Source organism: Coregonus clupeaformis, chromosome 8, assembly GCF_020615455.1.
Source record: "Coregonus clupeaformis isolate EN_2021a chromosome 8, ASM2061545v1, whole genome shotgun sequence".
NCBI classification, from domain to species: domain Eukaryota; kingdom Metazoa; phylum Chordata; class Actinopteri; order Salmoniformes; family Salmonidae; genus Coregonus; species Coregonus clupeaformis.
This window is the reverse complement of record NC_059199.1, coordinates 53,994,453-54,020,461: the sequence shown is the minus strand read 5'-3', so window position 1 is coordinate 54,020,461 and position 26,009 is coordinate 53,994,453. Positions and strand designations below refer to the sequence as shown.

Here is a 26,009-nt window from a genome sequence, read left to right as displayed (position 1 = left end):
CTAGTAGGTGGCAGTAATGCAACATTTATTGGATGCCAACCGCCATTTAACGTCATTGAAGAAGAGGATTCTCGGTTGAACATGGATGCGCATCATACAGTCCTCCTTGCACTTTGAAAACCACGCCCAACGTGACGTTAGCACCTCCCACCGGCCGAAATGGTGTGAAAAGAGAGTGGGTGCGCTTGAGTGGTAAGGCTAAAGCAACCGACTGTAATCAAAAGTCAAGTCAAGTGGAGTCGGCGTAGGTGCATCTGTGACAGGCTGAGGCGAAAGTCGGACACTAATGTGTTTTTCCAACAGCAAGCCTCAGATCAAAATGGAGTTTTTGTAATAATCCGTCATTTTTTCGGCTACCAGCACGCATCTTTCTCATTTCAATCAGTCATATGCAAGGTTCTACGCTGTCTAAATAACTCAACTGGCTAGTTTGCCTGTCTGTAAAGAGAAGGGCGGTCTGTATATTTCTTTGTCCACTCACTTCATAATTTCACCCGATCACTTTTCCCGCATGGTCTGATAATTTAGATTGCTGCTGCCTGCTAGTATGATAAAGCACATGGGGAGGACGTTTGCTATCAATGTGGATAATATAACATGTGTCTGCCTGGTACAAATTGAGAACACAGACACACATACACCCCGACTGTCTCTCTCTATGAGTCGACTGCAGTCAAAACTTCAGGACCTTTCAGCACATTATTTTTCTAAAGTTCATGCAGTGGACATGTTGGCGCAAGCTGGACAATTATTATCCCCATTATGCAACACACTGAAAGTTGGTGGCTGACTTGACAATTAGTTTGCTGGAACGCGCCCATGGTGTCCCACTACAGCTGGGACATCACTAGTTAATAACACAGACACCAAGTAATAATTATGGCTAAACTCTGCAAATTTCTACAATTTATCTTCATAAAATCTGATTTTGAACCTACTCTTAACCACAGTGCTAACCTTATGACTAACCCTAACCTTAAATTAAGACCACAATTTTTACGACAGCCAATTTTGACTTTGTGGCTGGAAGAAGTTCCACGCGCGTTTGATGTAAACTGGCGCCATGCATGGCTCACGCCACACAAATTTATGGTGACGAACAAAGTAAAGGTCTCCTTTAATATTATCCATAGATTCTACCCGTGTAATAGCTTGATTTCTAAATGTATACCTGATGTTAAGCAGTGAATGCAGTTTTTGTTAACTAGAAACTAAATCTATTGAACACTTATTATTTTGTAGTTGTTTGCATAGTGAGGTGTTCTGCACTGATTTTAAGCTATATCTTGGCAACAAAATGCATACAACCATTGAAATATGCAAGTTTGACATTATTGTACGACACTGATTCTACAATTGAACGTCAGTATGTCATTAATCTCTTAATTTTATTAGGAACATTTTTCATACACAAATCAAAATGTATTAAGAAACGGGCCCTTTAAAAATATGTTTTACTGATTTGGAATATTATTTAGAATCATTAAAATGTATGCAAAACAAAATGTCTCAAACTGTATTTGCTACCTGTCTGGATTTGATATGTGGATTTTTATTAATTTTTTATTTGTAATTTCTTCTTTATGTAATCCCTCTGTCTGTTCTGTATTTTGTATGTTACAGTTTAATAATAATACAACAAAGTTCCACACGCGCATTCTATTGACGTAACACGATCAGTTTGCCCCTAGCGTCACCGATTGAGCGAGCTCAAGTTCTGTTCCTGGTTAGAATGGTCAAACGATTGTAAATGCCTGAAACGTGTTCACTGGATATTCCGGTGTGGCAAGGAATGAGAGAGGCTAAAGAAGTTGTGAAATACGGTGTCTTCTGTGATAGAGGTAAGGTATATGCGGCAATGTTTGTAATTGTTGCCAACGCCTAGCGCCACAAGGTGCGCTCGTGCTACTATTGTGTAACCTATGATAGCTAGCTAATTAATTAACTTTAGCTAGATAGCTAACGTTGGCTCTCTAAACTGGAACAGTCCATGTAGGTCAGTGTAATCTATTTATAATATAAATAGGTTTGAACTCAACTGCTTTTGTTTTCAGGCATTGCATTGGCATACAAGACGTAGCTAGATGTCTCCAGTATCGTTGACGTTGAAAGAGCTAGCTAGCTACAGTGCATCTAATGAAAGGGAGGTGTCATGTAACGTTAAAGTGCATTCCGGAAGTACTCAAGACCTCTTGACCTTTTCCGCATTGTTACTTTAAAGCCTTACTCTAAAATTGATTAAATTGTATTTTCCCCCCACATTTTGACCATGCAAAAAAAGGTTTAGAAATTTTAGCTAATTTATTAAAAATAAAACACAAATATATTTACATAAGTATTCAGACCCTTTACTCAGTACTTTGTTGAAGCACCTTAGGCAGCGATTACTGCCTCGAGTCTTCTTGGGTATGATGCTACAAGCGTGGCACACCTGTATTTGTGGAGTTTCTCCCATTCTTCTCTGCAGATCTTCAAGCTCTGTCAGGTTGGATGAGGAGCATCGCTGCACAGCTATTTTCAGGTCTCCAGAGATGTTCGATCGGGTTCAAGTCGGGCTGTAGCTGGGCCACTCAAGGACATTCAGAGACTTGTCCCGAAGCCACTCCTTGGCTGTGTGCTTAGGGTCGTTGTCCTGTTGGAGGGTGAACCTTCACCCCAGTTTCAGTCTGAGGTCCTGAGCGCTCTGGAGCAGGTTTCCATCAAGGATCTCGCTGTACTTTGCTCCGTTCATCTTTCCCTTGATCCTGACTAGTCTCCCAGTCCCTGCCGTTGGAAAAACATCCCCACAGCATGATGCTGCTACCACCTTGCTTCACCGTAGGGAGGGCGCCAGGTTTCCTCCAGACGTGACGCTTGGTATTCAGGCCAAAGAGTTCAATCTTGGTTTCATCAGACCAGAGAATCTTGTTTCTCGTGGTCTGAGAGTCATTTAGGTGCCTTTTGGCAAACTCCAAGCTGGCTGTCATGTGCCTTTTACTGAGGAGTAGCTTCCGTCTGGCCACTACCATAAAGGCCTGATTGGTGGAGTGCTGCAGAGATGGTTTACCTTCTGGAAGGTTCTTCTGTCTCTAGAGGAACTCTGGAGCTCTGTCAGAGTGACCATCAGGTTCTTGGTCACCTCCCTGACCAAGGCCCTTCTCCCCCGATTGCTCAGTTTGGCCGTGCGGCCAGCTCTAGGAAGAGTCTTGGTGGTTCCAAACTTCTTCCATTTAAGAATGATGGAAGCCACTGTGTTCTTGGGGACCTTCAATGCTGCAGACATTTTTTGGTACCCTTTCCCAGATCTGTGCCTAGACACAATCCTGTCTCGGAGCTCTACGGACAATGCCTTAGACCCCATGGCTTGGTTTTTGCTCTGACATGCACTGTCAACTGAGGGACATTATATGGACAGTTGTGTGCCTTTCCAAATCATGTCCAATCAATTGAATTTACCACAGGTGGACTCCAATCAAGTTGTAGAAACATCTCAAGGATGATCAATGGAAACAGGATGCACCGGAGCTCAATTTCGAGTCTCATAGCAAAGGGTCTGAATATTTTAATAAATTAGCAGAAATGTCTAAACCTGTTTTCTTTTTGTCATTATGGGGTATTGTGTGTAGATTGCTGAGGATTTTTTTTATTTAATCAATTTTAGAACAAGGCTGTAACGTAACAAAATGTGGGAAAAGTTAAGGAGTCTGAATACTTTCAGAATGCACTGTATGTTATGGTGAGTTATGAGGCTACTATCGGAATTCAAATTGGCCTATCAGGGATGTAGCTATTCATTACCTGGGATGGAATTAAGAATTTTGGGCACTGGCCAGCTGGGCTAGTAGACCACCATTTTTACTAGGCCGGGTCCAAATACACACATTTTCACTAGCTGATGGGCTAGTTGTGCACATTTTCTACTGTACTAGTCCTGTCTGAAAAGTAGCCATGGGCTAGGGGGCTAGCTTAATTTCCATCCCTGTTCGTTACGTCTTGCAATGAAACTGTTTACCGTTTATGACAAACGGAAGCAAACGGGACGAAACTGGGAAGGACCAACATTAATTTGTACAATAGTAACTCTGGATTTCCTTGGAAAAGGTTTTCCGTTTGGAGTAAACCGTTTCAGTTGCAAAACGTTTCGCAACAGAATCGACCTAATGAAACACCCCAGCGGACATGCAACTACGACCACAAATTACCTTTCAACTTTAGGTTTTGTCAGCAAGTTCAGAGCTGGGTGAATCATCGCTTACACTTTTCAACCAACATCAACAGTGTTGATAGGAAATCGGAAGTTAAAAGTTTGAATCCAGTTTTGTGTAAAACTGCCAAATGTGTTACTTCTTAGCTGATCACTTTGAATACTCCAATAACCATGTTTCTATTAGAGGGATATAAACTCCTATCAATGTTTAATTTTACGACATCTCTTAACATCTTACTAAATTATTTTCTGTTTCTACTACTCTACAGCTACTGCGACCAAACTACAAATACATCGGCTCTTCCCCCTCTCACATCAGCTCAGCTCCCTTCCTTTCCCCCTTTTCCATTCCCATCATGGCTACCTCCATGGATCAGTCCACTGTTCTAGAAGACGAGCTCACCTGTCCCGTGTGCTTGGACCTGTTCCGGGACCCCCACCTGCTGCCCTGCGGCCACAACTTCTGCCTCCTCTGCGTCCGCCGTCTCAAACGCCAGGCAGAGCGAGGTCGCTTCCGTTGCCCCGAGTGTCGCGAGAGCCACCGCTGCTCCGCAACCTCGCAGAAGAACTTCAAACTGGCCAACATCGCCGACGACTACCGCTTCCGGGGACAGGTATGTGTGGTCTGGGACAATTTTCACAGTGTCTCAGAGTAGTAGTGCTGATCTAGGATCAGTTTTGCCTTTTTTCAATCATAATGAATCAGATTATTGGACAGGGGGCAGCTGATCTTGGATCAGCACACCTACTCTGAGACGCTTGATACATACGGCGCTTGGTCACAGAAGTTGTGGTAAAAGCAGAAAAGTAAAGTTGATATCAGTTTATAGTAGGGCTGTCAAAGTTAACGTGTTAATGCCTGACGTTTATCGGTGTAATTTTTGCCGTTGTTAATTACGTCTCCATTTCTTCACCGCTTAAGCGCATGTGTTTCCGCATTGACCCTTTTAACCCACAAGAGCCTAAGCCCTGTCTAAGCCGGGGGGGTTTCTACTAAACTATATGGAATTGTTTTAAGAAGATCATACCAAGGATCATTTTGGTGTTTGATTTTGAATTTTAAGACCCCTTGAAATCTGCAAAAAAATTGTTTTGATAAATTTTTTGGGGGTCCTTACTGCTATTAGCCCATACAAACCTATTGAATAACAGATTCACTACATGGAACCAGGGGCGCAACTTTGGTTTTAGAAGTGGGGGGGACATAACCTGGCGGGGGGTCAGGGGGTCCTCCCTCAGATTTATTTTTGGCCATCCTAAAGCTAATTTCCTGCATTTCTACACTATCTAATATTACTATATTGTGGGTTATTTTGGGGTTACTTTTATTGTAAATAAGAATAGAATATGTTTCTAAACACTTCTACATTAATGTGGATGCTACCATGCTTACGGATAATCCTGAATGAGTCGTGAATAATGATGAGTGAGAAAGTTAGACGCACAAATATCATACCCCCCCAAAAATGCTAACTTCCCCTGTTATTGTAATGGTGAGAGGTTAGCATTGCTTGGGGGTATGATATTTGTGCTTCTAACTTTCTCACTCAGCATTATTCACGATTCATTCAGGATTATCCCTAATCACGGTAGCATCAACATTAATGTAGAAGTATTTACAATAAAAGTGATTCCAAAATGACACAATACATTATTTACCATTCATTTCTATTGGGCACAAAATAATCTGAAACACAACCAAAACAAACAGCAAATGAATCCAACAAATTTGTAGAGTCACAAGCTTGACGTAGTCATTGCGTGCTATGAATGTGGGACCAAATACTTAACTTTTTACTACTTTAATACACACAAGTGATTTTGTCCCAATACTTTTGCACCCCTAAAATGGGGGGACTATGTACAAAAAGTGCTGTAATTTCTAAACTGTTCACCCAATATGGATGAAAATACCCTCAAATGAAAGCTGACAGTCTGCACTTTAACTTCATTGTTTGATTTCAAATCCAAACCTTTGGAGTATAGAGCCAAAATAAAAAAATGCTTAATGTCCCAATAATTACGGAGGGCACTGTAATTCATATCACAGGCCTAATAGTACTGTCGTGACGTGACTTAATTTAATGTATGACTGTTATTTATCGAATCAACTAACTATGTTTAATTGTCACTCGATTAAATTCATCATGTAACAATTAACTCATTAGGAATTTGGGGCACCACGGAAGAAGTTGTTTAACGAGTTACCATCTCCTGAATTAAACTCTTATATACATATATATGTATGTATGTATGTGTATGTGTGTGTGTGTGTGTATATATATATATATATGTATGTTATATATCAATAACTGTCACTTATTAAATAATTACCTCTTATCAGTCTCAATCTGAACATCGCATAATCCTTGAACCTGCAAGAACCCTAACCATATTGATGAATCAGCAATACACAAATTGGCTTAATTATTTATTTACTAACTAACTAAATAATAGCACAATACAAACACACACACACACACACACACACACACATGTTGTTGATTACTAAAGTAATACAATGAAAACAGGTCCCTAGTGGACTGGACTAACAATAGCATGAATGCTTGGAAGGGAGAACTGGTCCGTATGCGCACATGACTGTAAGTCGCTTTGGATAAAAGCGTCTGCTAAATGGCTTAATAATAATAATAATAATAATAATAATAATAATAATAAATAGGGAGAGACAACGATTCAAACTATCGTTGATACTTTGGAAACTACGCTCACGGAAATACAAATATTTAGCAGCCGCTCATTCGGGTTAGAAATGCAACATGTATTTACGTGTAGCTGTCCTCTAGGTGAGTTGATGATGTAGGACTCTGGTTTTCCCACCAGAGATCCCAATGTCCTTGGTAGAGTTTCAAGTCGTAGTGGTGGTTAGAATGCATACCCTGTAGTTCGTAGAGTTGCTCTGTTAGAATAGTTACTGCAGATGGACCAATGGTTGTCTGAGAGGGATTGTCCTTCCCAACTCGTGTCTTTAGTGAAAGTTCTCTAGACGACTATACATGCCAGCTGCAGACTGGTAATGCTAAGGTCTAGTGCGCTGTCTTTTTCTTCACCTTGTGTAGAGTTTCACAATTTTGCCATATTCAGCTCGTGCTGCATGTCAGCTGGTCTGTAGAGTTTAACCATTTTGTAACGTTTAGCTCACGCTTCACGTATGCTGGTCTGTAGCGTGTCAACCATTTTAAGCCGTGGGGCTTTCTGGTCTAACCATTTTAAGCCGTGTAGCTTCAGCTTCACGCTTCCTGGTCTGGTAGAAATTCAACCATTTGCATCATCCGGTTTACAGCGTAATCTGCTTGGTCTAATGTTAATTTGTTTTTCAAGGCTTTTTATGCCCTCGGTAAAAGGGGCGTTCCATCATGTTTGGGCTCATCTGGGCGTGGCCACTGACTGTTTTCCATATTGATTTGTTCTCAATCATCTCATCTAGAATGCTAAAATCAAATTCCCTCTCCCAATACTGCATGGCACGGAAAATAACGTTTCTGCAAGGAATTTATGACCGGTCATAAAACTGGCCCCCAGGAGATGGGGTGTTCAAACCTTTGCCTAGCCGGGATCTTTGATCCTCAGCCCATGAGGGCAAGTCATGACAGTATTGTAGAGCTCTTTTTACTTGTACACAATATAGCTGGATCGCCCCGTCCTGCCCCTAGGGGTCCACTGCCCTGCAGCGCCCCAACCCAACACACCCCACTCAGCTTTAGGATCTTAGTGAAACATTAATGATTGGTTTCAGGTGTGTTAGTCCAAGGCCAGAGTGACAACCAACAGTATGGCAGACCCCCAGTGCCAGGACTGAGCCGCCCAGCACCTAGGGATTGTCTAAATAGGTATCTTCACTGACGTGGGCATGTTTTCAATGCAGACTCCATTTGTCATACAGTATTCTAATTATATAAGGTATCCTGCATTTATGAAAGTTGCACAGTATACCCTTAATCTTGTAATAAATCAAGTCTAGTGATAATGACATTTCTGCCATCCATTGTGACATTGTGCGAGGACAACCAACCTTCCAATTAATGGCAATGCAATTCTTAGCCGCATTACATCTTCAAACTTATGGTAACCATGGCATCCGTGACAAAGAGGGCGAAGCGTCCATCCATGTATACGGGTAAGATAGTCTAGCTAGCTACATTTTCAGATATTACACGTTTCTACTTTTGTCAGAATTTTTTCATTTCATGTTAAAGTGTACTGTTAGCTAGCTAGCTAATGTTAGCTGGCTGGCTCGCTAGCTAACGTTACATGTATGATCTGTATAGTAATATTATTCGTATCTCAGAGCCATTTGCTTGGCTAGTTATAGCCTAATGTTAGCTAGCTAACATTGAACCTGGTTGGTTAGCTACAGCCTTGGTGTTTTTCCTATTTTGTTGCATTACAGCCTGTAATTTTAATAGATTTTTTATTTGGATTTCATGTAATGGACATACACAAAATAGTCAAATTGATGAAGTGAAATTAAAAAAATAACTTGTTTCAAAATATTCTAAAAAATAAATAACGGAAAAGTGGTGCGTGCATATGTATTCACCCCCTTTGCTATGAAGCCCCTAAATAAGATCTGGTGCAACCAATTACCTTCAGAGGTCACATAATTAGTTAAAGTCCACCTGTGTACAATCAGTGTCACATGATCTGTCACATGATCTCAGTATATATGCACCTGTTCTGAAAGGCCCCAGAGTCTGCAACATCACTAAGCAAGGGGCACCACCAAGCAAGTGGCACCATGAAGACCAAGGAGCTCTCCAAACAGGTCAGGGACAAAGTTGTGGAGAAGTACAGATCAGGGTTGGGTTATAAAAAAATATCTGAAACTTTGAACATCCCACGGAGCACCATTAAATCCATTATAAAAAAATTGAAAGAATATGGCACCACAATAAACCTGCCAAGAGAGGGCCGCCCACCAAAACTCATGGACCAGGCAAGGAGGGCATTAATCAGATAACCCTGAAGGAGCTGCAAAGCTCCACAGCGGAGATTGGAGTATCTATCCACAGGACACTCCACAGAGCTGGGCTTTACGGAAGAGTGGCCAGAAAAAAAGCCATTGCTTAAAGAAAAAAAATAAGCAAACACGTTTGGTGTTCGCCAAAAGGCATGTGGGAGACTCCCCAAACATATGGAAGAAGGTACTCTGGTCAGATGAGACTAAAATTGAGCTTTTTGGCCATCAAGGAAAATGCCATGTCTGGGGCAAACCCAACACCTCTCATCACCCCAAGAACACCATGCTGTGGGGATGTTTTTCATCATGCTGTGGGGATGTTTTTCATCGGCAGGGACTGGGTCATTGGTCAGAATTGAAGGAATGATGGCTGGCGCTAAATACAGGGAAATTCTTGAGGGAGTCCTGTTTCAGTCTTCCAGAGATTTGAGACTGGGGCGGAGGTTCACCTTCCAGCAGGATATTGACCCTAAGCATACTGCTAAAGCAGCACTCGAGTGGTTTAAAGGGAAACATTTAAATGTCTTGGAATGGCCTAGTCAAAGCCCAGACCTCAATCCAATTGAGAATCTGTGGTATGACTTAAAGATTGCTGTACACCAGCGGAACCCATCCAACTTGAAGGAGCTGGAGCAGTTTTGCCTTGAAGAATGGGCAAAAATCCCAGTGGCAAGATGTGCCAAGCTTATAGAGACATACCCCAAGAGACTTGCAAAAGGTGGCTCAACAAAGTATTGACTTTGGGGGGGGTGAATAGTTATGCATGCTCAAGTTTCCTGTTTTTTTGTCTTATTTCTTGTTAATTTCACAATAAAAAATATTATTCATCTTCAAAGTGGCAGGCATGTTGTGTAAAACATTACAATTACGTTTTAATTCCAGGTTGTAAGGCAACAAAATAGGAAAGTTGCCAAGGGGGGTGAATACTTTCGCAAGCCACTGTACCTGCAGATTCATGCAGGGTAGTAACGTTATGAGTTGGCATTATGGTTCATTATTTAGATAGCTAGCTAGCTACGTGTCTAAACAAGACTCCACTATGCAAGTAACCATTTCAATAGAATGTTCATGATGTCACTGTGACAGCTGTCGATAGACGTAGCTGGTAAATTCGCTCTGGCTATCTACTCCGATTTCAGAGCGCAGAATAACTGATTAATTTACGAATGCTCAACACCCGTTGAATATGGCCGGTGTCAGTAAACGTTGGCAAAAAAGCGTAATTAAATTGTTGCCAGCAGCACAGTTGCAGTCACCAATGCTCTGGATAATATAAGAACAGCCTAACCAGCTCTGCTCGGGTTAGTAAAATGGTCAGAGTGAGCTGTTCCCTTATTTGTGTCTGGAAGTAGCTAGCAAATGTTAGCCAGTTAGCTTGGGTGCTTGACTGCTGCTGTTAGGTCAGAACGCTCAAATCAACCCTACTCTTTGGCCAGAGCGTCCAGTGTGTGCTCTGAACTCTCAGAGCGAAACACTCTGAATTTACGAACGGACAATCTGACAACACTCTGAATTTACGCGCGCCCAGAGTGCACTCTTGAGCACACTCTTGCACTCCAGATTGAATTAACGAACACACCCGTAATATAAACCAGCCTTTAGTCTTGAAATCTTTGGTTGTTTAGTACATGGCCTCACATGTGAATCCTTAAAGAGCTGGGTGGGGCTAAAGCTTAAGAGGGTGTGAATGATGCTGAATGGGTGTAGACAAAGAAGAGCTCTCCAGTAGGTGTACCAAAACATTCAATGGCCATTTTCTCAAAAGTGAGGTTACAAGTTTATCAACTTTCAAAGCAGAATTACTCTCCCATTGTTCATCAACTGTAGTGTATGATATACCATTTTCTAGCTCTGAGTCTCTACTTTTATCCAATGTAAAAAAACACAATTTCAAATTTTGCTACATAAGACCGAATCTAGCCGGTCGGTCACATATGAACGTGACTGGGCATTCAAACATATCTGTATCCATTCATCATCAATAGTGTCTCCCAGGTCTTACTCACATTTTTGTTTTACATGTTCTGTGTCATCGGAAATCAACTTTGGAAAGTTTGGAAATCAACTTTAGAGGTTTGTCAGACTGTGTTTGAAACTATTTTGAATTTGAAGCTTCTGGCTTGTCCAGTTTTTGATGCACAGACAGAAGTGTTGCATCGGCAAAAGACTACCTCAGCGCTGTCACAGACTGGTCTTCCCTGGTTGCCTGACCCTGCTGAGAGACTCCTGTCAACATCTGATCCTGCTCAGATGAGGCATGACAAAGAATGACCTTGGTGTACATTTATACATTGATTATTGGATAATATAATGGTTCAATAATTGAAATGACCATTATTCCCAGATCGTAGACTGTAGCCTACCCATCAACTCAAGATTGGAACTTTGTATCCATTCACTGACTGTTATAATATACTGCAAAATTCACCTGAGCGCCGGAGACCTTCTCTGGGACACCTGTCACCATCTGATCCTGCTAAGACATGATGAGCATAGTGTTGTGTACTGACTGTGCACCATGACAGTGAAGCCTGTAGAGCTGTTAATACCATGTTAGTGTAAAAAGTAGGGAATAAGCTAGGGAAACTGACAGATCAATAACGTTACATTGCTATACTGACTAATAAAAACTCACATTGTGCTCTCAAAAAATGTCAGAATATCGTTCTTCAATTGTTTGGCTGCTGGTTTCATAATTTGATTCAGGTGTAGTGTGATTGAAGCAAAAAATAATAACTAAAGTTAGTGAAAACTAGCCAAGTTAATTTACTTCTGTTGAAACGGGACAGAACAAAGGCTACAAAACATTTCCATACACACGAGCTATTAGATACTGCTACCTGACAGATAGCTAGAGGCTAGAGCTGAACTGGCTGTGGTAGCTACTAGCTAGTTCATTTACTTCAGTCGAGAGGGGATGAAACAGGTAATCCATTAGCTAACGTTACATGTCAGTTACACTAACTCAGCACTGGGAATAAATACTTAATTTTCTGTTAAGTCAAACAGCATTTCCTTGCCAGCGATATCAGTCAAATAAAGAGTAGCCAGTTTCTGCTCTGTTTGCTTTTACAACTCGGAGAAAAAGCACAACACACACAGGCAACAGCTGCCTCTGTTCGCACGTTCTGTGGTGTCCCTGTGGATCCTAAATCCAGTCGGCTGAAACCGCCAAACAGCCTAACTGACCGCTCTGAGATGTCCGCATGGTCCTAAAGCATATCGATGCACCTGTTAATTGAAATGCATTCCAGGTGACTACCTCATGAAGCTGGTTGAGGCAAATGGTGGCTACTTTGAAGAATCTAAAATAAAGATATTTTGATTAGTTTTTTGGTTATTACATGATTCCATATGTGTTATTTCATAGTTTTGATGTCGTCACTATTATTCTACAATGTAGAAAATAGTAAAAATAAAGAAAGACCCTTGAATGAGTAGGTGTGTCCAAACCTTTGACTGGTACTGTATAAGTCAATTTATTTTTTCAACTGGTACCGGGGGACCTTCAGACTAGTCTTGTGAGGCCTGTGGGTGTCCTAGAGCAAAACAGAACTGATATATACGTGTTCGTGAGAGTATCACCTTTCCACCGAGGGGTCATATTAGTGTGTAGCCCAAACTGTTCGAACGCTACAGACAATGTTGTGAGAAGACCGATTTTCGGGATGACAAACACCGCTCTAGCTCTGTCACCTTTCACCGCATCGACTGTAGTGGGTTAAGCGCAGAACACAACACAACACTGCTACAGTCAATGCTTGCGCCTTCAACTACATCGCGGAAGACTGTGCCCCTCTAGCCAAAATCATGTAGAAGTTGCGGGCCGTTTTAAACAACTCGCAAGCCACAATTTATTTGGTTTGATAGCTAGCCAACCGGATAACTTGACCACTGACTAGGCTATGCACAAATTTGGATGGCACAGGAATGACTGTGCTACTGCTTCAATGCACTGCTTTTTAAATGGAACAATTATTGATTTAGGTCCAAATTTGAGCAAATTCTAAAATGTTGATTAATCGTGATTACCTAATGCCATTCATTTGATTAATTATTGCTATTTTATAGGCCTGTCACTGTAAAGATGACCTTTTAGTCTTAGGAGTATTCATCTCTACAATAGCCTACTCTACTGATTCATAGCCTATAGGTCTACCAGAAAACACAGCTTACTCTATTCCTTGTCCTTTCTCTGTGCTGTCACTTTGATGTCCAGGCAGCGTCGTCAAGACAACAACCAGACGCTGGCCGCCCGGCAACAGCCAAGACCCCTGTGTCTGTGCCCTGTGACTACTGCCCTCCAGGGGACACTAGCGAGGCGGGGAAAGGGGAACCTGGAGCTCCCGGGGCTGGGGCTGGAGGAGCGGTGGTGTTAGCGGTGAAGACGTGTCTGAAATGCGAGGTGTCCATGTGTCAGGTAAAGATATAGGAGGCCTATACATGGAATATTGCTATTCAGCACCCATAATTCAAGTGAAGTCGGGGGAGGTGCATCTGCGACAGTCGAAAGTGGGACACTAGTGGTTTTCTAACAGCAAGGCTCAGATCAACATGGCACTGTCAACATAGCTGCGATTGTTTATGAACGTTTTTCTTTATAAATGTCTAAAACTTTTCTATACCCCCATATCACACACTCACAAACTGAAAACATAGCCTGTGTACAATTAATTGGTTAGAGAGGTCTCAAGTATGACTTTCATTTGTATCCCCTGTAGCTTTAGAATCATGGAAAAGTTGGTTCCTGTTTCAGTCATGTCTTTGGCCATGTTCACGTTGGTCATACAATACTCCCCTAATGACTGATTGACAAATAGTGCCTTCCACAATGCAGGTGATGGCTGCACGGTGTGGTTGGTGAGAAGCAAACTACAGTGACTTGAAGGCAACTTCATAAAAAAAACTGCATGGGCTTTGATCACATGATATGTAAAAAATAATGTATGCCCATAATGCAACACACTTTGAAAGGAGGTGACCAACAATGGTGAACGACTTGAAAACGCCCATTCTCAAGTGTTGGATGTGCATATCACCTTATTTTTCTAAGAAATTGTAAACTTGGTTTTTTATTTTCAAGATGAGCATGACTTATTTTTTCTTAATTTTGTCCATGTGTCAGGAGCATGTGAAGCCCCACCTGGAGCTGCCTGCGTTTAGGGAGCACCCCCTGACCGAGCCCCTGGGAGACCTGAGGAAGAGGAAGTGTCCTGAACATGATGAGATGTACCGCTACTACTGCATGGACGACAGGGTGTGTGTCTGCAACGCCTGTACCATAGAGGGGGGCCACGCTGGACACACCATCAAGACCCTGAAGAACACCATGAAGGGTCTGAAGGTAAAGGCTCTAGAGTTGTAACCTATAATACAATGATTGTAGGAAGAGGGGTAGCGTTAAGAAGTCTCTGTTGGTTGGTCTACTAGTCAGGAGGGTGATGTACATGCCTAAATGTAGCACTCCAAAAACCAAAGAACACCAGGAAAGATCTGAAGGTTAAAGCTCTGTTAGAACACACTCACAAGCAAGAAGTATGTACCCCCTATCACTTTCAATCAAACAGAAGGTAAACACACACACTCCTTAGTGAACCACACACACACATACAAAGACCACACCTCTGTGCTCTAGACTAGGCCGCCACAGAATGGTCATTGAGTCTAGAACGCAGGTGAATGTCATTGTATTGTTGTCACTAGTCTGACGTGGGTGAGCGAATGAGACAATGGGCAAGTCCCAAATGGCATCCTATTCCCTATAGTGGGAAGAAAGCTATCCCATAGGGCTCTGGTCAAAAGTAGTAAACTATAAAGGGAGTAGGGTGTCATTTAGGACTCAAACAAAACATGTGATCTCACTGTTTGAATGAATTGTTCAACCCATTTCCAGAAGTTACTTGTCTGAACCAATGAGAGAAAGGGAGACATTTCCAGTTCAGTTCACCATTTACCCTTACTGTAGTCTTGTTGTCATAGTGAATGTAGTTAACACTGGTTCTCCCCCCGTCTCTCTCTCTCGCTCTTCCCCCTAACCCTCTCTCTCGCTTCCCCCTAACCCACTCTCTCTTCTCCCCCTAAACTCCCCCTCTGGTCCCTCAGGGCATTCTGGAGACCCAGCTACAGAAGGTGGACAGGAAGTTGAGCAAAGCAGAAAAAACTCTCCAGGAGCAGAAAGTGGAGGAACGAATTAACAAGGTGAGAGTGCTGATCCAGGATATGTTTTTTCTTGTAGACTGAATTAATATGATTATATGGACAGTGGGGGACCTGATCCTAGATCAGTGCTCATATTTTGTGACACTTTCTGAGTACAAACCCGGACTCTTATCATAATGTAAGATGTCATGTATTTGTTTGTTCACAGAGCTGTATATTTTCATTGCGTGTTTACTCCATTTTAATGCGTTTTACTTTAGTGTCAGATGAGGAGAAACTTTGGACACTGGTTAGTTGGTTTTCTCTGGTTAAACGCACACTTCTGCCCCCATCTCTCAACCCTCTCCCTCTCTCTGTGCAGAAGTTCCTGGAGGAATCGGACCAGCGGATCACTGCAGTGGGGGAGGTGTTACAGGTCCACCTGCAGGGCTTCCTCACTGCCTTAAGGGACTCTACCCGCTCTCAAGGGGGCGAGTGTGGCCCCAACATCCAGCGGAACATAGTCAAGGTGGCCCAGGACCACGCTCGTCTGCAAGATGTCCACAGCAGCATCCAGAACCTCGCCCAGGAGAACGACCCCTTCCGCTTCCTAGAGGTCAGTGTGTGGTTTTTCCATTTGATTTGTTTTCATTTGACAAAAATGAAATAAAAAATTATATATATTCAGCCATACAATGGATGAGTTGCGGCCAAATATATTGGCATCTTTGCACTTTTCTTAAATAATTCCCTATTTCTTCTCAAATAAGTTGACATTTCAAACACTTTAGGTCACCACACGTTGTTGTTGGATTTTCAACGTTGCAGAACCAATTTTATTTTTGTAGACTTAAGTTTACAATTTTAATTTAGAAAATAAAGACAAATGACATGGACACAGTTATTGTCACCCCGGAGCTAGTACTTTGGCCAAGATAACTGCAGATAAATGCTTCTTGTAGCCATCAATGAGCATGCTGCACCATCCTACTGGCAATTTGGCCCACTTTTTAGCAGCAAACTGCTCTAATTCTTCAATGTTTGAGGGGTGCCCTCCACCAACTGCTGTTTTCAGATCTCGCCATAGGTTTTGGATGTGATTCAGATCTGGACTCTTCGCTGGCCAGCATCTCTTGAACCATTCCTGGGTGCTTTTTGATGTGTGTTTGGGGTCGTTGTCCTCCTGGAAGACCCACAACCTTCAGTGGAGACCCAATTTTTGGACACTGGGTTGAACATTGGACTCCAAAACGCCTGATAATCTGCTGATTTCATGATGCTTTGCGCATGTTTAAGGCCCCCAGTACCAGAGGCAGCAAAGCAACCTCCACAGCATTATCAAACCTCCTCGTTTTTGATTGTAGGGCGAGTGTTCTTTTCATCGAATGCGTCATTTGGTCGTTAGTAAGTGCTGATTTATATTGCCAATGAGCTCTTAATTTTGTTTCATTGGTCCACAGAACATTTTCCCATGATTTTAGGCTTATGACAAGTTCAATCAGGCTTTTTGTCTCCTTCAGCAGTGGGTTTTTCCTATGTTTACCAATGACCAGATGAAGCATAGATGCGGTAAAGAGGTCAATGGAACTCGACCAAAACAATGGAAATGCCATGGAAACGCGTGGGGGAAAGATCCCGAATCTCCTCATTGTCCCCCAGGAAGATTTGCCTCCATTTAGGCTATTGTTAGTGTATTTCACACTGTTAAGGTAAGAATCAGAGTTTAATGCTTGTATTGATGTCGACCCCAATACATGTTCATGTCATCACTAATCAACTGCATTACAGTTAAAAACGACTGACTACCACCACCGATTTTTCTATGCTAGCTATGCTACCAGCTTATATGAATGTGAGTTTTACATTTACATTTTAGTCATTTAGCAGACGCTCTTATCCAGAGCGACTTACAGGAGCAATTAGGGTTAAGTGCCTTGCTCAGTTAGCATTTAGCAGTCACTTCTTCTAAACCTGAAAAGGGAGTGCTTCTAAATGTTATGCAGCGAAAACACATTGTTGGCCAATCATGACGGATTTGACGAATATCCACTTTGTTACATCCGATTTGTTGAATATGCGCCAATCTGGCATCCTTCTATCTCCCATGGTCTGCGTTCCATTGACCTCTTTACCGCATCTATTCAAAGAAAAGAACTCCCTCCCCACAATCAAACATGGTGGAGGTTCGATAATGCTGTGGGGTTGCTTTGCTTCTTCTGGCGCTGGAGGCCTTGAATGTGTGCAAGACATCATGAAATCAACAGATTATCAAGGGGCTTTGGAGTGCAATGTTCAACCCAGAGTCCAAAAACTGCGTGTCTGTTACAGGTTGTGGATCTTCCAGTAGGACAACAACCACAAACACATATCAAAAGCACCCTGGAATGGTTCAAGAAGCAGTTCTGGAGTGGTCAGCAAGGAGTCTAGTTCTGAATCACATCCAAAACCTATGGCGAGATCTGAAAACAGCAGTTGGTGGAGGGCACCCCTCAAACATTGAAGAATTAGAGCAGTTTGCTGCTGAAGAGTTGGCCAAATTACCAGTAGAAAGGTGCAGCAAGCTCATATATGGCTACATGAAGCATTTGTTGGCAGTTATCTTGGCCAAAGTCTGTGCAACCAAGTACTAGTTCAGGGGTGCCAATAATTTTCTAAATAAAAATAGTCCAATGACAAGGGTGTGGAGATCAATTTTATTCTTCAACTTATTTGAGAAGAAATAGGAAGTTATTTAGGACAAGTGCAAAGGTACCAATATATTTGGCCGCAACTGTACATGGACAAGTGGATATGCATTTAAAATCATCAAGGATAATACAAAATAAGTGGTTGATGCTGTTCGCTGACCACAACAAAAAGTCACATGGTCAGAAATCTCCTGCTGTCCCAAAATAGTTTATTTTTCGTTCTGTTTTCTGTAACTAATAAATGTTATTATTTTTCTCTGATTTGCTGTTTAGGCGTACAAGTCATCAAGCAAAAAGTAAGTTATTGTTGTAGGTTACAGTGCCTTCAGAAAGTATTTACACCCCATGACTTTATCCACATTTTGTTGTTACAGCCTGAATTTAAAATTGATTAACTTGAGATTGTGTGTCACTGGCCTACACACAATGCCCCATAATGTTTTTAGACATTTTTACAAATTAATGACAATCTGAAATGTCTTGTGTCAATAAGTATTCAGCCTCTTTGTTATGGCAAGCCTAAATAAGTTCAGGAGTAAACATTTGCTTAACAAGTCACATAATACAGTGTATTCAGACCCCTTGACTTTTTCCACATTTTGTTACATTACAGCCTTATTCTAAAATGGATTAAATAAATAGAAATTCCTCATTAATCTACACACAATACCCCATAATGACAAAGCGAAAACAGGTTTTTAGACATTTGAGCAAATGTATTAAAAATAAAAAACGGAAATATTACATTTACAAAATTTATAAATTACAGATAGTAATGAACAGTCCTGAATGTGAGAAAGTTATAGATGCACAAATATCATACCCCATAAAAATGCTAACCTTCCCTGTTAATGTAATGGTGAAAGGTTAGCATGTCTTGGGGGTATAATATTTGTGCATCTTAAATTTTCGAACTCATTATCTACGATTCATTCAGGACTATCCATAATCATGGTAGCATCCACATTAATGTTGAAGTGTTTAGAAACATATTCTTATTTACAATTAAAGTGACTCCAAAATGACACTATATTATTTATCATTAATTTCTATTAGGCACAAAATAATCTGAAACACAACCAAAACAAGCAGCATGTCACGATCATTGAAGGACGGGTCAGACCAAGGCGCAGCGTGAAATGCATACAATGTTTATTTAACAAAATAAACACACGAACAAAACAACGTAACGTGAAGTCCTCAGGCTAAACACAATACAAGCCTCTACACGGAACAAGAACCCACAACTAATGAGTGACAACAGGCTATGATCCCCAATCAGAGACAACGAGCGACAGCTGCCTCTGATTGGGAATCACACCCGGCCAAACATAGAAATACACAACCTAGAAAGAGAACATAGAAAATACAACGTAGAACTCCACACCCTGACTCAACATACTAGAGTCCCATACGTCAGGGTGTGACACAGCAAATGCATCCAACAAATGTGTAGAGTCACAAGCTTGATGTTATCATTGGGTGCTAGAAATATGGGACCAAATACTAAACTTTTGACTACTTTAATACACATAAATGAATTTGTCCCAATACTTTTGGTCCCCAAAAATGGGGGGGGACTATGTACAAAAAGTGCTGTAATTTCTTAACAATTCACCCGATATGGATGAAAATACATGTGCTGGAGTACAGAGCCAAAACAACAAATGTTGTCACTGTCCCAATAATTACGGAGGGCACTGTATCTGTAAGGTCCCTCAGTTGATCAGTGAATTTCAAACACAGATTCAACCACAAAGACCAGGGAGGTTTTCCAATGCCTCACAAAGAAGGGCACCTATTGGTAGATGGGTAAAAAAACAAACAGACATTGAATATCCCTTTGATCATGGTGAAGTTATTAACCTCTTAAGGATCGGAGCCTTTTTTTCAATTTTGTCCTAAAATGACATACCCAAATCTAACTGCCTGTAGCTCGGGACCTGAAGCAAGGATATGTATATTCTTGATACCATTTGAAAGGAAACACTTTGAAGTTTGTGGAAATGTGAAATGAATGTAGGAGAATATAACATATTAGATCTGGTAAAAGATAAAAACATGCGTTTTCTATTTTGTTCCATCATCTTTGAAATGCAAGAGAAAGGCCACAATATAATATTGCAGTTTAGGTGCAATTTAGATTTTGCCCACTAGAAAGCAGCAGTGTGTGTGAAAAGTTTCAAATTGATCCAGTGAACCATTGCAATACTGGACTATTTTGTATCAAGTCTGCCCAAATGTGCCGAATTGGTCAATTGATACATTTTCAAGTACATAACTATAGAGAACATACAAAAATGATATGGTAATACAAAATGTAAGTTTACACACTCCCAGGAATGTCATACATGATGGATCATTAGCTTATACACTAACTTTCACACATTTAGATGGCCGGGCGGGGTGGGTGTGGAGCCAGAGACAGCAGGGGTTCAAACTGTAGAACCCAGTTCCTACATTTTGAATATAACAATGGATTTTATCAAACAAAACTATGCTAAATGTTATCTCTGAGACACTTAGGATGACAAATCAGAGCAAGATTACTGAATGTAAGTACATTATTTACCTTCAGAGGTGAATGTATCAAACCAGTTGCCGTGATACGTTTTTTGTTGTTGTGCACTCTCCTCAAACAATAGCATGGTATTTTTTCACTGTAATAGCTACTGTAAATTGTACTGTGCAGTTAGATTAACAATAATTTAAGATTTCTGCCCATATACGACATGTCTATGTCCTAGAAAGTTTGCTGTTACTTACAGTCATGCTAATCACATTAGCGCACGTTAGCTCAACCGTCCCATATACGGGACACCAATCCCGTAGAGTTTAATTAGACTTTGGATGGTGTATAGGGTATGATCAATACACCCATTCACTACAAAGATACAGACGTCCTTCCTAACTCAGTTGCCGGAGAGAAAGGAGTGGCGCAGTGGTTTAAGGCACTGCATCTCAGTGCTAGAGGTGTCACTACAGACCCTGGTTCGATTCCAGGCTGTATCACAATCCGGCCATGATTGGGAGTCCCATAGGGGGGCGCACAATTGGCCCAGCGTTGTCCGGGTTTGGCCGGGGTAGGCCGTCATTGTAAATAAGAATTTGTTCTTAACTGACTTGCCAAGTTAAATAAAGGTTAAGTTAAATTAAATTAAATAAATAAAAAGGAAACCGCTCAGGGATTTCACCATGAGGCCAATGGTGACTTTAAAACAGTTTCATGGCTGTGATAGGAGAAAACTGAGGATGGATCAAGAACCATGTACTTACTCCACAATACTAACCTAATTGACAGAGGGAAAAGAAGGAAGCCTGTACAGAATAAAAATATTCCAAAACATGCATCCTGTTTGCAACAAGGCACTAAAGTAATACTGCAAAAAATGTGGCAAAGCAATTCACTTTTTGTCCTGAATACAAAGTGTTATGTTTGGGGCAAATCCAATACAACACATTACTGAGTACCACTCTCCATATTTTCAAGCATAGTGGTGGCTGCATCATGTTATGGGAATGGTTGTAATCGTTAAGGACTGGGGAGTTTTTCAGGATTAAAAAGAAACGGAATGGAGCTAAGCACAGGCAAAATCCTAGAGGAAAACCTGTTTCAGTCTGCTTTCCACCAGACATTGGGAGATTAATTCACCTTTCAGCAGGACAATAACTTAAAACACAAAGCCAAATCTACACTGGAGTTGCTTACCAAGAAGACACTGAATGTTCCCGAGAGGCCAAGTTACAGTTTTTACTTAAATCTAATTGAAAATATATGGCAAGACCTGAAAATGGTTGTCTAGCAATGATCAACAACCAATTTGACAGAGCTTGAAGAATTTTGAAAAGAATAATGGGCAAATGTTACACAATCCAGGTGTGGAAAGCTCTTAGACTCACAGATGTAATCTCTGCCAAAGGTGCTTCTACAAAGTATTGACTCAGGGGTGTGAATACTTATGTAAATGATATTTCTGTATTTCATTTTCAATAAATGTGTACAAATGTATAAAAACTGTTTTTCACTTAGTAATTATTGGGTATTGTGTGTAGATGGGTAAGAAATTAATTTAATCAACTTTAAATTCAGGCTGTAACACAACTAAATATGGAATAAGTGGAGGGGTATAAATACTTTCTGAAGGCACTGTATACCTGAAATGTCTCTGTCTGTGTGGGGTGTAACATCTTGTGTTTGTGTGTCTCCTGTCTATGGGTGAAATGCCATTTGCAGTGCGTGTCTGACTCATCCTCTCTCCACCTGTCTATGGGTGACATCCAATTTGTAATGCGTGTGTCCCAGTTTCTGCAGGCAGTTGAAGAAGCCCCTCTTCTACCCAGAGTATGTTGGTGTGGACACTGAAGGCCTGGCCGAGGCCCTGGAGGTTAAGCAGGAGGACTTCCTCACTAATATACGCTCCTGCGTCTCTCAACTCATCGACGATATCTGTGAGTAAAAGACGTGTGAGTGAGAGAGACAAAGGAGAGGGAACTTTGTGCGTGTGTGTGTGTGAGGGGAAAGAAAAAGCTGTGTGTGTGTGCGAGATAAAGGAACCAGGGTGTTGGAAGTTTGGAATAATTTGAATACATTTTGAATTTGTGGTCATGCACTAGTGTTGTCACAATACCAACATTTTACTAACTATATGATACCAGGCCAAGTATCACGATACCGAGTAGTATCGCGATACCACGGGGGAGCAATTCAGTGGCCTAGCGTCCTGTTCGCCCCGTCCCCCGGACACTTGTTCCTGTTTTCTAAACGTTCTGCGCATGTGCTACACAAAACACCTGTCACTGATATTCACACTTCTACTCAAAGCAACACATATTGAATGTAACTTCACACTGTTCACTGTATATAATAGAATACTGCATTGAATGGCTAATTTGCTGATATTTGCAAAGGCCTACCTGTGATTTGGCTGGAGGAATGGACACAGACACACTCCCCCTCCCTCACACACTCTGTCTCCCTCTCTCATAAACACACACACACCACTCTCTCTCCCACAAACATACACACACTGCTCTCAACTTTTAAAACGTTAGGCACCAAACAGAATGTAAGGAGCACCAGAAAGTGATAGATGTTTTATATAGTTTGGCCTATATGAATCCTACCTTTTTTGAAGCACATCTCATAAGTAGAAGACCCTTTTCCTTCCTGTGCTTAGAACTACTGTCAAGTTAACTGGTTTTTAGCTAGCTAGGTAACATGACTGAACAACATTGTTTGTTATGAAACCAATAATTAGCAGGCCGGGATTAGTTTAAAATGGCCCGCGAAATGGTTTGTGAAATTATATCATATGCGTGCAAAATTGTGCAGGAAGAAAAAAAAGGTAGCTCCAGGTTATGAGTCATATTTTTTCCGCCGTTTTCTTTGCTGTAAAGCTGAAAGCATGCCTGTCGCGAAGCTTTTCTCCTCTCTGGCACTGCTGCGTGACAGCGAACTTGCAAAGCCTATACTCTTGACTGGCCTGTGCAGGATTAAATGATATACAATGTATTAACTTTGCTCGCTTTGCGCGCTGCTCCAATGTATCAAATGTACAAATGTAACAGAAGACTGATCAGGGTCTCCATCCCTGCCCGTCAAAAATTCAACTAAACAGCTGACTTTATAAACATTTTATAACAGGCGCCAGCGGGTTCTTTAGATTGGTAGGGCTGAAAAAATTGGTATTATCATATGAAACGGTACATCGGTATTTAAAAATGTTGGTATCATGACATTTTGTTACTGTGATATTACGTGGTACTGGTATACCGTGCAACACTAGCACGCGCGCACACACACATTTGTTTCCCAGTGACAAAGTATTGTTCTTCTCTTAAAGCTAGAATATGTATTTGGTGAAACTGCCAAATCCGTTTGGGATATTACAACAAAGTTACTTGAAACAAGAAGTAACTTTGGGGGGATATCATTGCACATGCGATAGAACAGCAGAATATGTACTTCGAAATTTCATTAACAACGCTGCCGGACGCCGCTCTTCCATTTCATCAACAAAATAAAAACAAAAGCACTGGGGGCGAACAGTGGCTCTGCTTCACCAAATGCAGATTCTAGTTTGAATGTTTTTGTCTTCTACCAGGTCCTTCAGTCAGGGAGGAGGAGGACACCGGAGGAGAGGAGGAGGAGGAAGAGGAGGATGATGATGACGAGGATGGCAGTGATGGAGATGAACAAGAGGAAGCTGAGGAGGAGATGAGGAGCGAGGAAGAGGAGGGTATACACGACCAGAACGAGTCAGCAGACGAACTCCACAGTTCGGAAGGTGAAGAGGAGATTCATTCCAACTGAGGAAATGACTATGGGGTGAATCCTCAAATCCATTCTTCCATTTAAGTCAAACTTTCTCTCAAATAGTCAAGCATTGATGTCAGTGGGAGGCTATGTAAAAGTTTAACTTTGAATTTAGGATTTGCCAAACCATTTTGGGAAACCTTTCAAATATCATACATTCTACATCTATACATCAATGTTTAGAAGGGGAGATGTTTATGTGTGCGTCCCAAGTAGCACCCTATTTCCTATTTAGGCCTTGGCTATTCAACTATATTCTTATGAGGGCCAGATGTAAAAAAGGTTAATTGCAGGGGGGCGGACATTTTCCACATGTTTATTCTTCGAAAGAACTGTATAAAAAAAACAAAGCATACACACCAATAAAGTAGCTTTCTTAAATGTTGCTAAAATTAATTGTGTGAGTAGAGGTGCAACCCAAAAATTTGATCATCATTGAAAAGGAAAAGGCACAATGTTCGCTCACCATTTAAAAGCTTCTTATAATATTATAATAATAATATGCCATTTAGCAGACGCTTTTATCCAAAGCGACTTAGTCATGTGCGCATCCATTCTTACGTATGGGTGGTCCCGGGGATCGAACCCACTACCCTGGCGTTACAAGCGCCATGCTCTACCAATTGAGCTACAGAGGACATTCTTAAAAGTAATAAGGTCATTTTAAAATCTGATAACGAAGTATCTCAATAAATAACACAAAGAGTGTTATCAAGTCAGGTAATGCCAAATTCCAGTCTGAAGGAAGTATGCTTTGAATTTATTTCCCTCAGTCATTTGGTGCGTTTTGTCACAATCCCTTCTAACGAGTCCTTGTGGGCATTAGAGAGGGAAACAGAAGGCACCTACTTGTTCGTAGCTTTCAGAAATGGGGTCAAAATATTTTGTAGCTTAAACCGTTCAAACGCTTGAGCCAAATTCATATAAAGAAAGAAGAATCAACATGCCACATAATTTAGGTGCTAGAAACCATAGTGCTTGTCGTTTTGGCACTGAATGTCAGATTTTTTTCACAATTTATCAAAGGGCCAGTCTAAATGAATAAACGGGCCGGTTGAATAGCCCTGATTTAGGCAATAGGGTGCCATTTGGGATTAAGTTCATTTTTGTAGTTCAAGATTATACTGTATAACTAAACACTGGGTTTCTAGTTCTAACCTCAAACTGTTTTGTTTTTTTGACCAAAGCACTTGTTCCTAACCTGACTGTTGTGCCAGATGGGTGGGGTTTGCAGTTTTAGATCTACTCTATTGGTTCCATTAAGCTAGGCAAACTCAATCAAGTACAGTATTTGAAATTATTTCAAATGGTCTTTAGACCCAGATCTGGGGCCATAGTCATAAAACATCTCGGTGTACGAGTTTTGCATTTTAGATCATAATAAGATTATATGGACAGGGGGAACCTGTTCTTAGATCAGAACTCCTACTCTGAGATGCTTTATGAATACAGGCCCTGGTCTAGTATACAATGCATTCGGAAAGTGTTCAGACCCCTTGACTTTTTCCACATTTTGTTACGTTACAGCCTTATTCTAAAATTGATTAAATATTTTCCCCTCATCAATCTACACACAATACCCCATAATTACAAAGCAAAAACAGGTTTCTAGACATTTTTGCAAAAATAAATTATAATGATAACTGAAATATCACATTTACATAAGTATTCAAACCATTTACTCAGTATTTTGTTGAAGCA

The 26,009-nt window shown here is 41.1% G+C and overlaps 1 protein-coding gene across 1 annotated transcript; it reads left to right on the top strand.

Annotated features, from left to right (window-relative positions):
* Positions 1-985: 985 nt before the first annotated feature.
* Positions 986-24,852, top strand: LOC121571331 (E3 ubiquitin/ISG15 ligase TRIM25-like). Its single transcript, XM_045222393.1, has 9 exons — positions 986-1,841; positions 4,456-4,800; positions 13,387-13,587; positions 14,293-14,511; positions 15,270-15,365; positions 15,688-15,921; positions 18,266-18,288; positions 22,296-22,441; positions 24,097-24,852. Exons 2-9 carry the CDS (start codon positions 4,543-4,545, stop codon positions 24,303-24,305), a joined length of 1,386 nt encoding a protein of 461 aa, XP_045078328.1. The 5' UTR covers positions 986-1,841; positions 4,456-4,542; the 3' UTR covers positions 24,306-24,852.
* The last annotated feature ends 1,157 nt before the right edge of the window (positions 24,853-26,009 follow it).